General features: G+C 46.6%; 1 protein-coding gene across 1 annotated transcript in view; it reads left to right on the plus strand.

The window, feature by feature from the left end:
* LOC120932575 (zona pellucida sperm-binding protein 4-like) overlaps window positions 1–12907 on the plus strand; it is a 30976-nt gene extending 18069 nt beyond the window's left edge. The window contains exons 9-12 of the mRNA XM_040345060.1: window positions 10549–10699; window positions 10783–10861; window positions 11018–11128; window positions 12726–12907. Coding sequence (XP_040200994.1) covers window positions 10549–10699; window positions 10783–10861; window positions 11018–11128; window positions 12726–12880 — 496 coding nt within the window. The 3' untranslated portion in view covers window positions 12881–12907. The remainder of the gene's footprint in view (window positions 1–10548; window positions 10700–10782; window positions 10862–11017; window positions 11129–12725) is intronic.
* Window positions 12908–13199: the final 292 nt, after the last annotated feature.

Below are 13199 nucleotides of genomic sequence, written 5' to 3' on the forward strand. Positions count from 1 at the left end.
TGGGGATGTTTTAAGAGAACAGACAGCAGAACAGGGGGCAGAGCTGGCGGCGTCAGTTAAGGAGCTTTCTAGTACCTTTCAGTCCTTTCAAGCTCTTTTTTCCTCTTTTTCAACTGCCCCAGCCCCAGAGCAGTGTCCCACCAGCACAGCAGGTTGTTTCACCTAATCCCACGGATTTTCTCCCTAGTAGCGGTGAGAAACCGGAGGGTCTAGCGGAGGACATTGAGGAAGAAGCGGGTAGCGCCATTTCTGATTCCCAGGAAGAATCAGATACAGAGGGGCTGGACGGGGAGTCCTCCAAAGCCTCAAGGTACAAACTTTCTCTAGAGGATGTGGAGGAGCTTTTAGATGCCATCCACACCACTCTAGGTATCCAGGAGGAAAATAAAGTTTTGTCATTCCATGACCAAATGTATAGGGGTCTGGAGGAACAGAAAAGTTTTTCCAGTCCATGATGTGTTGGTCAATGCCATTAAAAAAGAATGGCAAGACCCAGAGAGGAAACCTTTTTTCTTTAATGCACTAAAAAGGTTTCCTTTTGCAGGTGAAGATAGTTTAGTTTGGAATAAAACTCCAAAACTAGACGCAGCATTTTCTCAGGTGTCCAGAAATACAGATTTGGCCTTCGAGGATATGGGGGTACTCTCTGACCCCATGGATAAGAGGATGGATTCCCTTTTGAAAAAGTCCTGGGAATCATCACAGACAAATCTCAAACCCGCCATGGCAGCCACAGTAGTGGCCCGTAATATGGAGTTTTGGCTCACGCAAATTAAGGCGCATATCGAAGCTAATACAGAAAAGTATGTTATCCTTGCTGCTTTTCCCACGCTCCTTAAAGGGGTGGCCTATCTGGCAGATGCCTCGGCCGAATCAGTACGCATGTATGTCCGCCAGATCTTCAGCCCTGACCAATTCAGCAAGGAGAGCCTTGTGGCTTAAGACGTGGCAGGGGGACAGTGCGTCTAAGATAAAACTCTGTGGCATACCTCTTACCGGAGATTTATTATTTGGGCCTGGTCTGGAAGCCGTCCTGGATAGGACGGCTGATAAAAAGAAAGCTTTTCCCATTAAAAGAAAATTTGGGCAACAGGCAAAAAGAGAAAATTTCAGTTTCCTAGGAATCTGAGACCCCTAAAACAGGTCAACAAAAGAAAGTTTGGGGACAAAGGGGGAAAGGGCGTGGGGCGTCGCTTTTTTCGCCCTCCTGAACAGCCCAAAAAGGCCCAGTGACACAGTAACAGTGGAGGAAGGTTGGGGGCCTTCCTCCCACAGTGGGAGGTGATCACCTCAAACCATTTTGTTTTGGGGATCATCAGACGAGGCCTACAGGTTGGAGTTCTCAAATCCCCCACCATCAGGTTTTTTATTACCAACTACAATATGCGAGGAAAGCCTCCGCTCTTCTATCCTCTTTACAGGAATTGGAAAAGAGCAGGAGGTGATTGTCCAGGTGCCAGGTCCGGAGACAAAATGGAGGCTTTTACTCCACATTTTTGTGGTCCGCAAGCCGTCGGGGAAATTCAGGCTCATCCTGAATTTGAAGCCTCTGAATGTCTCCGTCAAAGTACAGGAGATTCAGAATAGATTTGATCTATTCGGTCAGAGCGTTACTCCCGCCAAACTATTCATGGCATCGATCGATCTAAAGGATGCATATCTACCTATTCCCATAGCGAGGATCATCAAAAATATCTGAGGCTAGCAGTAAGGACGGGGAATTGGGTACTGCATTAGGCAGTTCAAAGCTCTCCCTTTTTGGGCTATCGTCTTCCCCCCCGAATCTTCACAAAGGTGATGGTAGAAGTTCTGGCCTTTCTGTGACTCAAAGGTCTTTCAATAGTCGCATATCTAGACAATCTTCTCCTGTTTGCACCCTCAGCGGAACAATTGGTTCAGGATCTTCAGGTAGCAAGAGACATCCTGGAAAAATTGGGATGGCTTCTGAACCTAGAAAAGTCCAGTTGAGTCCACCACATAACCCAGGAAGGTGACTCTCTGGGCTGGGACTAAACGATCCAAAGGGTCTTTCTTCCCTCAGAAAAGGTCCTAAAGGTGGACAAGACCCTGTTGCGGTTGCAGAGCAACAGTCAGGTTTCAGTCAGGGAGGCCATGTCAGGATTGGGATTGCTAACATCCACACTTCTGGCAGTACATTGGGCGGGACTGCACTTTCGTCCTCTTCAGCTATTTATTCTGAAGGTTTGGGACCACAGTCAGACCTCTTTGGATGCCTTAATCTCCATCCCAAATCGGGTCAAAAGGTCACTCTGGTGGTGGAGAAAGGGAGTAAATCTGTCCCAGGGTCTCGCGTGGATCCTGCCAGTGACCAAGACAGTCACAACCGATGCCAGCGGTTCAGGTTGGGGAGCACACGTGGGTCCAAGGGACCTGGAGGAAAGAGGACGCTCAAAGATCTCCAATTGGAGGGAGCTGAGAGCAGTAGAACTAGCGCTCAGAGCCTTTCAGGGGAACTTCAGGGTCAACATGTGAGAATCCGTTCGGACAATTCCCCAACAGTAGCCTACATCAACCAGGCAGGGGGGTACAAAAAGTTGCTCCCCTATGGCTTCTGGCAGAAGCCATCCTGAAGTGGGCCGAAATCAATGTATTGTCCTGTCTGCAACCCCACTTGAAGGGAGATCAGAACCAGACTGCGGACTTCCTCAGCAGAACAACTCTGAGGGAAGGCGATTGGATCTTAAGCAGGAGGTATTCAACATGATCGTTCAGAGATGGGGAATACCATGCATAGACCTCTTTGCCTCGAAACACAATACCAAGACAAGTCTTTTCTTCTCCCTAAACAGATGGGACGGAGAGCTGGGAATAGACGCACTCGCCCAGACTTGGGCATTTTCAAAGTGCTATGCCTTCCCCCCCCTCCGGTCCTGATTCCGGCAGTATTGAGGAAGTTGCAAGGGGAGAATACGATCCTCATCTTGATCGCTCCTTATTGGCCCAGGAGACCGTGGTTCTCCATTCTAAAGAACCTGGCAATAGAACCTCCTTGGAGCGTTCTGGCCCAGACCGACCTTCTTTCTCGGGGTCCAATCTGCTGCCCTCAGGTAGACAGGTGGAACCTGGCAGCCTGGCTTCTGAGGAGTCATTGTTGAGGGGCAGGGGCTTTCTGAGCGTCTAAGACTCTCCTAAATTGTAGGAAAGTAGAAACTCAAAACATCTATTGTAAGGTGTGGAGACGTTTTAACATATGGTGCTCAGAAGGCTCCTTTGACGTTCATAGTTCAGTGGCAGTGCTAGAATTCCTACAGTCAGGTGCAGACAAAGGTTTAGCACTTAGCACATTGAAAGGACAAGTTTCTGCGTTGAGCGTTTTTCTAGAGAAACAACTAGCGTTAGACCCTTGGATAGCAAGGTTCTTCAAGGGTCTAAGTAGACAGAGGCCAGTTAGAACCTCTTCCAGTTTGGAACCTCTCTTTGGTTTTACAGGCTCTTACAAAATAACCTTTCTCCAGTCGCCTTTCAGGACAACCTTGGAGAGAGCGCAGCTCCGCCTCTTCATTAGGAAACACATGCTAATCTTTAAAAGCCCTCCTCTTCCACCATGGCCTCAGTTATTGTGTTTCCTCCGCCATGGTGGAAGCGCATGCTTGTGGACCAGGGGTGCTGCGCTTATTCCAAGGTTGGAGGGGTAAGCCTTACCTTATCGGTATCTGTCTGGTGTGCAGCGGCCATCCCAGGCCCCCTAAGGGTGGGGGGGTCCTCCGGAGTCTCCAGCCTCTCCCTGCTCAGTGGAGTGAAGGCTCTACAGGAAGCGGCGCTGAGTGCCCAGGGGTCCGCTGTTTTGGCTCAGGTGGCCGGGCGGCACACTACCGCATTGGCGGTGTTTTATTTGAAACGCCGCATGACGGTCCCGGGTCCTGGCGGGTGACGTCATGCACAGCAGCGCGGTTTCCTGTAAGGCTGGCGACACGCGGTCCACGTCGCCTAGTAACGCAGAGGTCAGGGGACAGGCCTAAGAGCGGCGTCTTCCGGTTCCAGCCATCTTTGATGACGCGCGGACCTGGGAAAGATTTAAAAATCATTCAGTCCCGGCTGTGTTTCTCTCGGCAATGGAAGGAGAACCTACAGCCATGGCGGAGACAGGCGCCTCAGACGCTGCTCAGGTCCAGGGGGGGGTACAGCGGTGCCTCTATCCTTACTATTGGGCTTATGTGGTTTTTTTTATTTGTCCTCCTTAAGGGAGCCTGTACTGCAGGGTCAGAGGTAACTTCTCTCGGTCCCTGACAGTTTGCACTGGGTGGTGTTTGTTAGCTGTGGATCTTTTCTATCACATCTTCCTTTTAAAGTGGTGGCGGTTTTTTCCTTGTTTGTAAAAAACCTATTGTTTCTCCAATGGTAAAATACCCTTTTTTGTTTTTAGGAGAAACAAAAAACTAAAAAGCCACCAACTCAAAGGAAATGTCCTTCCTGCAAAAACCCTCTTAGAGATTCATGGCAGAAGGCAATGTGTAAATCTTGTATTAAGGATTTAGTGGAAGAAGAACATCCCAGCAATATAAAGTGTTATTTTCTTCAGTACAAGAACTTGCAAGTTCTTTGAACTCGGTCAAAACTATGTTGGTTCAGACTCCAGCAGCACAAGCTGAACCCCAACATTTACCACCCAGCCCAAAAGCTTCCACCTCGAGGTCAGAGGTTGTGGATTCAGGGGATGAAGGGACAAGTACTCTTCGCTCGCTCAGGGATTCAGATGAGGAGGAAGAGGAAGGAGACTACAGAAATTCCAGATACAAAGTCTCTCTAGATGAAGTAGATCTTCTTGAAGCAATTTATACTACGCTTGATATTCAAGAAGAGGAGGTACAATTATCTCTTCATGACAAAATGTACCAGGGTCTGGATGCCTCCAAACACAAGGTTTTTCCAGTTCACAAAGTAGTATCAGATACTATTAAAGAGTGGAAAGATCCAGAAAGGGGCCCCTTCTTTTCTAAAAGTCTAAGGAAAAGATTTCCCTTTGAAGATAAAGACTCTGAAGCCTGGAATAAAAAGCCAAAAGTTGATGCTGCTTTTTCCCAGGTGTCTCGACGCACGGATCTTGCGTTCGAAGACATGGGGATACTAAAAGATCCCATGGACAAAAGAGCGGACTCCCTGTTAAAGAAAGCTTGGGACTCTACTTCTCTTAGTCTAAAACCTGCAATGGCCTCCACAGTGGTGGCAAGAAACTTGGAGTGTTGGGTGGAAAAGCTGATGAACCATGTGAAGCTGGTACACCAAGGAAGGATATCTTGGAATCCTTTCCATTGATTTAAAATCAATCAGGTACATGGCTGATGCGTCAGCTGAATCAATTAAGTTGTCAGCTAGATCTCTGCCCTGGTGAACTCAGCCAGACGTGCAGTATGGCTAAAACCTGGACAGGGGACAAAAACTCTGCGGGTACCCTTCTCAGGGGACTTGCTGTTTGGGCCTGATCTTGAAAAAATTCTGGATACAACAGCCGACAAAAAGAAGGCTTTTCCGGCTAAGAAACAACCTATTAAAAAAGAATTTTTGTTCTTTTCCACAAACCTCCAAAAGAAAACAAAAGCGCTGGTTTCCTCAAAGAGGAGGGTATCCTCTTTAAGTCACCCCCAAGATCAGTCATCAAAGACAAGTGACAATCTGACTCCTGTGGGGGGAAGGACTGTCCGCTTTTCTCTTCTCAGTGGAGCCTTCTGACCCAAAAGCCCCTTTGTGAAAAAACAGTTACCACAAGGATACAATCGTGGAGTTTTTCAGAGTGCCCTCCTTGCAGTTTTATGTGACAGCCCTACCAAGGGATCAGGAAAAAGCTTCCGCAATGATGAATCCTTCTAAAGGATCTGATCCAACAGGAAGTTATTGTCCCAAGTCCCAAAGATCAGGAGGGAAGAGGGATTTACTCCCACATATTTTTAGTAAAAAAGGCCCTCAGGCAAATTTCACCTAATTTGAACATGAAGATCCTGAACAAAGCTATAAGATACAAGCACTTCCGGATGGACACCATTATTCCATCACAAAGTTATTAACACCAGAGTGCTTCATGGCCTCTCTGGATCTAAGGGATGCATATCTACACGTGCCAATAGCGCAGGCCTCACAAAAGTTTCTACGCTTGGCAATAAACTTGGGAACTTCAATATGGCACCTCCAATTCAGGGCTCTGCCGTTCGGCCTCTCATCCTCACCCCAAGGATCTTTACAAAAGTGATGGTGAAAGCCTTGGAGCCTCTGAAACTGAGGGGGTTCTCAGTTGTTCCTTATCTGGACGACCTCTTATTCTTTGCAGGTTCAAGGATCAGCTGGTTTCAGATCTCCAGACGTCCCAGGCTCATCTCGAGAGCCTGGGTGTGGGATATTGAATCTAGAAAAATCAAACCTAGACCTTCACAGGAGATGAGGTTCCTCGGTTACACCATCAATTCAGTACTACAGAAGTATTTCTCCCTCAAAAGGTAGAAAAAGTAGTTTCTGCAGTGAGCCAGATTCAAACGGAATCTCTGTGTCAGTACGGTCTGCCATGGCAATCCTAGGTCAACTCACGGCCTTGATTCCTGCCATTCAATGGGCAAGGCTTCATTCCAGACCCCTACAGAGAGGATCATCTACAGGAGGTGGTCTCATCAAGAGTCACTGGAGAAAACCTTCTCTCTAACCATCAAAGGTTAAAACGGTCCTCTGGTGGTGGAGAAGATCCTTCCAATCTCACAAAAGGTCTCTCATGGGTTCCTTCCCTCGGACAAACGTCTGACAACAGACGCAAAGTTCGTGGGGATGGGGAGCCCACCTGATGGACAGACCGCACAAGGGTCATGGACCAAAGTGGAGGCAAGGAGGTCATCAAAATGGCGAGAGCTAAAAGCCATTTTCAGGAGTCTCCTGGCTTTCAACAAGTGCTGAAAGGTTGTCATGTTCAAATTTTGTCGGACAACACTACAGCAGTGGCTATGCTGACCAGACAAGGCGGGACCAGGAGCCAAAGGATTGATGAACTGGCCAAACAGTTACTGACCTGGGCGGAGAAAAATGTGGCCTCTTTGTCAGCAATCCACCTAAAAGGAGCCCAAAATCTACTGGCAGATCTTCTGAGCAGAAGGGTAGAAGTAGTAGAAGCAGAATGGAGTCTAAATCAGGAGATTTTCAACATGATCTCCAAGGAATGGGGACATCCCCCAAGAGACCTTTTTGCCAGTCAGCAAAACACGAAGGTTAAGACTTCTTTTCTCTCCACAGAGAAGACCAGGCGATAGGCATAGATGCTCTAGCCCATCCCTGGAATTACCATCTGTGCTACAGCCTTTCCCCCCTTTCCCTTGATTCCATTGGTCCTAAGGAATTCAGAGAAGAGAAAACAGACCTAATTCTGATTGCTCCCTTTTGGCCAAAGAGGCCCTTGGTTCGCAACCTACTGAACTTGGCCGCACAAAACTCCATGGAAGTTGCCTCCCAAGAAGGACCTTCTAACACAGGGATCTTTGTGTCACCCAGAACAGACAGGTTACATCTAAGACGCTTGGTTTCTGAGGAAGACATTTGAAAAACAAAGGTCTGTCTGACAAGGTTGTAAAAAATTTCTGTCTAGCAGGAAGGAGGTAACGAGATCAATTTATCTTAAAGTGTGGAAGAAGTATAATTCATGGTGTTCTTCCTAGGTCCTTCAAACTAAGAGTGGTCTCAGTTCTAGAATTTCTCCATGAAGGAATGGAAAAAAAGGACTTGCAGCCAGTACCTTTAAAACACAGGTAGCGGCTCTTTCTGTTTACTTAGAAAAAACTCTGTCCATGAGAACCTTAATTTCCAGGTTTTTTAGGGCACTAGCTCGAAAAAGGCCAGTGATCCTCAAAAGTTTTCCCAGTTGGGACTTATCGGTTGTACTACAAGGTTTGACGGGAGTTCCGTTTGAACCGTTTGAGGATTAAGTTTTTTAAAGAAATATTCTCAACACTTTTTTTGGTGGCTATTACGTCAGCAAGACGAATCAGTGAGCTCCAAGCTCTGGCCATCACCGAACCCTTCCTAAGAATTTTTCCAGACGAGTGATCCTTCAGACAGATCCTTCATTTCTTCGAAAGTGTCATCAAATTTCACCGGTCACAGGAAATTGTTTTACCCACTTTGCTTTAAACCCTTCTAATGCTGGGAGAAGAAGCATTCCATACACTAGACGTGAAAAGGTGTCTTTTACAGTTTCTTTTCTGTCACCAGAGATTTCAGAAAGTCAAATGCTCTCTTTGTAGCTTTCTCAGGTCCCCGCAAGGGGGGAAAAGCATCCAAATGTACTTTAGCCAGATGGCTTAAACTTGCTATTTCAGAAGCCCTGTAAAGCCAAAGGAGTCGTTGCCTCCCTCAGGTATTTTGGCACACTCAACAAGGTCAACTGCAGTCTCTGGGCCGAAAGGGCTGGCGCTACACCTGAGCAGATCTGCAAAGCCGCCACTTGGAGCAACTACTCAACGTTCCTAAGGCACTACAGGTTGGATCTATTGTCTGCTGCAGACCAAGCCTTTGGCAGAAAGGTTCTCCAAGCAGTAGTCCCACCCTAGGGTAAGTTACTTGTTTATCCTCTCCAAGGTTGTCCTGAAAGGCGACTGGAGAAAGACTTAGTTAGACTTACCGGTGACGGTATTTCTAAGAGCCTTTCAGGACAACCGCTATTTCCCTCCCTAAATATTAAAGTAATAAGTTATAAAATCTATCATGGTGTTGTGGTTTCTGTGCTTCGTCTTCCAGAAGAGTCGGACCACAATAACTGAGGCCATGGTGGAAGAGGAGGGCTTTTAAAGATTAGCATGTGTTTCCTAATGAAGAGGCGGAGCTGCGCTCTCTCCAAGGTTGTCCTGAAAGACTCTTAGAAATACCGTCACCGGTAAGTCTAACTAAGTCTTTTGAACCGCTAAAATCCTGTTCTTTGACACTAATTACCCTCAAAACTGTGTTTTTGGTGGCAATTACCACGGCAAGACGAGTCAGCGAACTCGAAGCCCTGTCCATCAGGGCCCCTTATTTTCAAATTTTTCCAGATAGGGTTATTTTCAAAACCGATCCGGCCTTCTTGCCAAAGGTGGCTTCAAGATTTCATAGGAGCCAAGAAATCATCTTACCCACTTTTTGTTCTAATCCTGTGAGGGAACAGGAACGTTCATTCCATAATTTAGATGTTAGGAGGTGCATTCTCCAATACTTAGAATGCACTAGACTATTTAGAAAGTCAGAGTCCCTTTTTGTATTTTCAGGATCTAAGAAAGGATCCAGGGCCTCCAGACGGACTATAGCCAGATGGCTTAAATCGGCTATTGTTCAAGCTTATGAGTTAGGAGGGTCAGACCCCCCAGATGGGATCAGGGCACATTCCACTAGAGCGGCTGCAGCTTCACAAGCGGAATGGGCTGGTGCTTCTCCTGAGCAAATTTGTAAGGCTGCAACGTGGTCCAGCTTCAACACGTTTGTCAAGCACTACAGATTGGATCTGCTGTCAGCAAAGGACCAAGCCTTTGGTCGTAAAGTTCTGCAAGCAGTAGTCCCTAAGGTAAGGTGCTCGCTTATCCTCTCTAAGGTGGCTGTCCTGAGAGACTATCCAGGGAAATATGGAGTTACTTACCGGTAACGTCCTTTTCCAGGAGTCTTTCAGGACAGCACCGGTACCCACCCAGGTACTGGACGTCTGAGGACTCATCACATAAGACCGTCAGGTAAGATTGTAATGTTTGTGTTGTATGACGTGTTCTTGTGTCTCCCCAGTTGGCTGGAGGTGCTCGTGATAAACTGAAGGGCCAGTGGGAGGATGAGACTTAAATATCTGATTGAAGGCGGTGTTTCCTGAGAGGGGAGGAGCCGGGATCTCTCTAAGGTGGCTGTCCTGGAAAAGGATGTTACCGGTAAGTAACTCCATATTTTTTATTTTTTTTTGGGGGGGGGGGGAATATCACAATAAGCGTATATTGGTTTGCGCAAAAGTTAAAGCGGCTACAAAACGGGATAGATTTATAGCACTTTTTTTACTAGTGGCGTCTATTTTTTTTATTGTGGCTGACACTTTTGACACCATTCACCCTTATACAGCAATCCCGGCTATAAAAATGCATTGATTACTGTACAAATATGACTGTCAGGGAAGGGGGTTAACACTAGGGGGTGATCAAGGGGTTAATGTGTTCCCTTGGGGGATGTGATCAATCTGTGTCCCTATGTACAAGGGACACCATCGGTCTCCTCTCCCTGACAGGATGTGGATCTGTGTTTACACACATCCACGGTCCCGCTCAGTTGCTGGGCAAGCTCATTTGGTCCCCAGTGATGCGCTGGGTGCCCCCTAGTGGCTTTGGAAGGTGAGATGTCATGTCTGCCCAGAACAGGCTCTTCCTCCCTCCGTAATTTGTGGGTGGTAGAGGTGGTTAAGCTGGCCATAAAGTGGTGTGTGTGTGTTCTCTCTACACCATATGAGGTCAAACCTAAACTTTCAATTTGTATGCAATCAGGCAGGCCCTTGTACTGCCTAGGTAAATAAAATTATATAATGTGTGGCCCATTTCAGTTTTTTTTTTTTTTTCCCCCTTCTAGCTGCCCCTTTCCTGGAGACAACTACCTATCTCAGGGGATTCCTGTTGGAGCACCTTCACAAAGCATGCCTCTTCCAACCCACTATCAACGTTTCATGGTCAGCACCTTTACTTTTGTGGCTCCCAACACCCAGGTTTCTCTTGGTGGACTGGTAAGTGTGTGGTAATGCATGCTTGGCCCTAGGTCTGTTGTGTAGCCTGGTTGAAAAGTACTAACTAACCTTTGTCCATATAGGTGTTCTTTCACTGCAGTGCATCAGTATGTGTTCCATCTGCAACAGACTCCTGCATAGTAAACTGCGCACAAAAGAAAAGTAAGATGGGATTTTAAACTAAACTTTCCTGACTTTCTGCAGATATCCTTTGTACTAAAGCTAGGATTGGACTAACGAACTGACAGTAATTTAATTGGGCATTCATGAATTGTAATCTGGCTTATTTTCTGACCTAAACATGGTCTCCTCTTGCAGAAAGAATGGCTGATATGGCTCTGCAACAATCTCTGATGGTTACTTCAGATGGACCTGTGATCTTTGAGGATGAAGATTTTGAAAGCCAAAATTCCAGTGAAATGGGGCGAGGTGAGCACTAGCATGTTTAATGTATTCTGAGTTTGTGCTTGTTCACAGAACTTGTGTAAAGCCTCATGGGTCCCCTAGCATGACTCAGTATTGAGAGAACATGTTGCACCCATAATGGCTGATCCAAAGGTTGAGTATGCTTGCTTTAAAATATAAAACACATTTGTAACCTATAATATACCTGTAATTTTTGACTGTTTTGAGGTCTTCCAATGTCAAGAATTCAATCTTAAAGCGGTTGTAAACCCGCATATACTTTTGTGTGTGTATATATACTTTTTTTTTTTTTTTTTTTTTTTTTTTTTTACATCTGCAAGGCAAAAGCCATAATGAGCTAGTATGCACCGCATATTGGCTCATTATAAAATACTTACCTCCGGAACAAGGTAGGGAACTTACCTGGTCCATACCGAGCGTGTCTTCCGGGTATCGCTGCTCCAGCGCTGTGATTGGCTGAAGCGGCGATGACGTCGCGCCTGCGCGCGGGAGATTTCCTTTCCGGCATGGGTCGGCGGGCCGGTGTAGTGTCAGGCTGCCTATCGTAGAATGCTGCGGAAGTCACGTGGCAGCCAACTGCGCATGCGTTCCAATGGATTTATGACAATACACACCAGCGAACCCGGCATTCAGGGCGACGTGGAATTAGAGGAAAGTGGCCAGTCGGCCTCCTGGCTTTTTTTTAAACATCCTGCAAATCCATGGGGATGTTAAGGAAAGAGCCTGAATGCCGACCAAGGTTTCACTGGTGTCAAACTTGCGTTTGGAACGCATTGCGCATGCGCAGTTGGCCGCCACGTGACTTCGGCTGCATTCTACGATAGGCAGCAGAATGTGACAATACACCGGCCCTTCAGCCGAGGATCCCTAACCCCTCCCCCCCCCCCCCCCCCCCCGCCGCTTGCAGCGACGCATTGCGAGGGGAATATCTCCTAAACCATACTGGTTTAGGAGATATTCTTTATACCTACAGGTAAGCCTTATTATAGGCTTACCTGTAGGCAAAAGTCAAAGTGGGTTTACAACCACTTTTAACCTTCAGTAGGGAAGAATTGGCCGTCTCATTTCAGTACAGCAGCCTGGGAACCCCCTTGCTCTACCTATATAATGCAGAAGACCAACGCCTTGACCAATAGTGCTGCATGGTGGCCATTTTTATTAAAAGTGCAGACTGGAAGCTTTTTGCAGTAAACTTGGCTAGTGTTTAGGGAGCTGTGATAATCCACATCAGGAACAATAAGAACACTCTTGTAGAAGCTGAAGTATCAAGTGGACAGGACCAGGTAAGCCTTGCACATTGTTCAGCAGGGGTGATTAACAGCTATGGTAACTGACCAAAAGAAGAATTTCAGTCATTCAGCTTGACATGGAACTATAGCAGCCTAGCAAGGAGGGTGTTGCAGTATTGCTCAGTTTCTCCCAAGCTAAACAAGACTTTGGACTCTACTTGGGACAAAGTCTTGACCCTATGAGTTGTCATTTTACAGCTATTGGCAGGTAACTGCTTTCTAGCAGTGCCAAAACTTGTTCTAAACCAGCTTGTGCAAATTGAGAATGTTTGCGTTTTAGTTCATCACTTTGCCTTTTTGTCTTTCATTAGGTGATATTGAGTCTACTTCCATGATTTGGCTAGAGGGAACAGTATCTGTTGGCTGTGTATTGGCAGTTATCCTTGTGACTATTATCATTGTGACGATTGCCAAACATAAAAGATCCAATGAAGCTCAAGATGAAACTGAAACATGTCCACTGTAAATGCTTGAATAAAACAGTTTTTCAAAACCTGTCTGCTGTGGTTTTTGTCAAGGGACAGATTATGACCAAACATTTCTGCACTGCCTCCTGCAACATTGAGGGAGAGACTCTCTGCCGCTGCACCATGTAACAATGCTCTTTAGTTGCCAATAGGGATGAGCTTCGCGTTCGTTACGAACGTATGTTCGACTCAAACATCGTACGTTTGATGAAATTTGAACAAAATGGGTCGTTCGTGAGAATTCGAGTGACGCAAAACAGCCCATAATGCGTTGCGTGCTGATGATTGGCCAAGCATGCTGTATGTCCCGCATGCTTG

This window comes from Rana temporaria, chromosome 3 (genome assembly GCF_905171775.1).
Source record: "Rana temporaria chromosome 3, aRanTem1.1, whole genome shotgun sequence".
Taxonomy (NCBI): domain Eukaryota; kingdom Metazoa; phylum Chordata; class Amphibia; order Anura; family Ranidae; genus Rana; species Rana temporaria.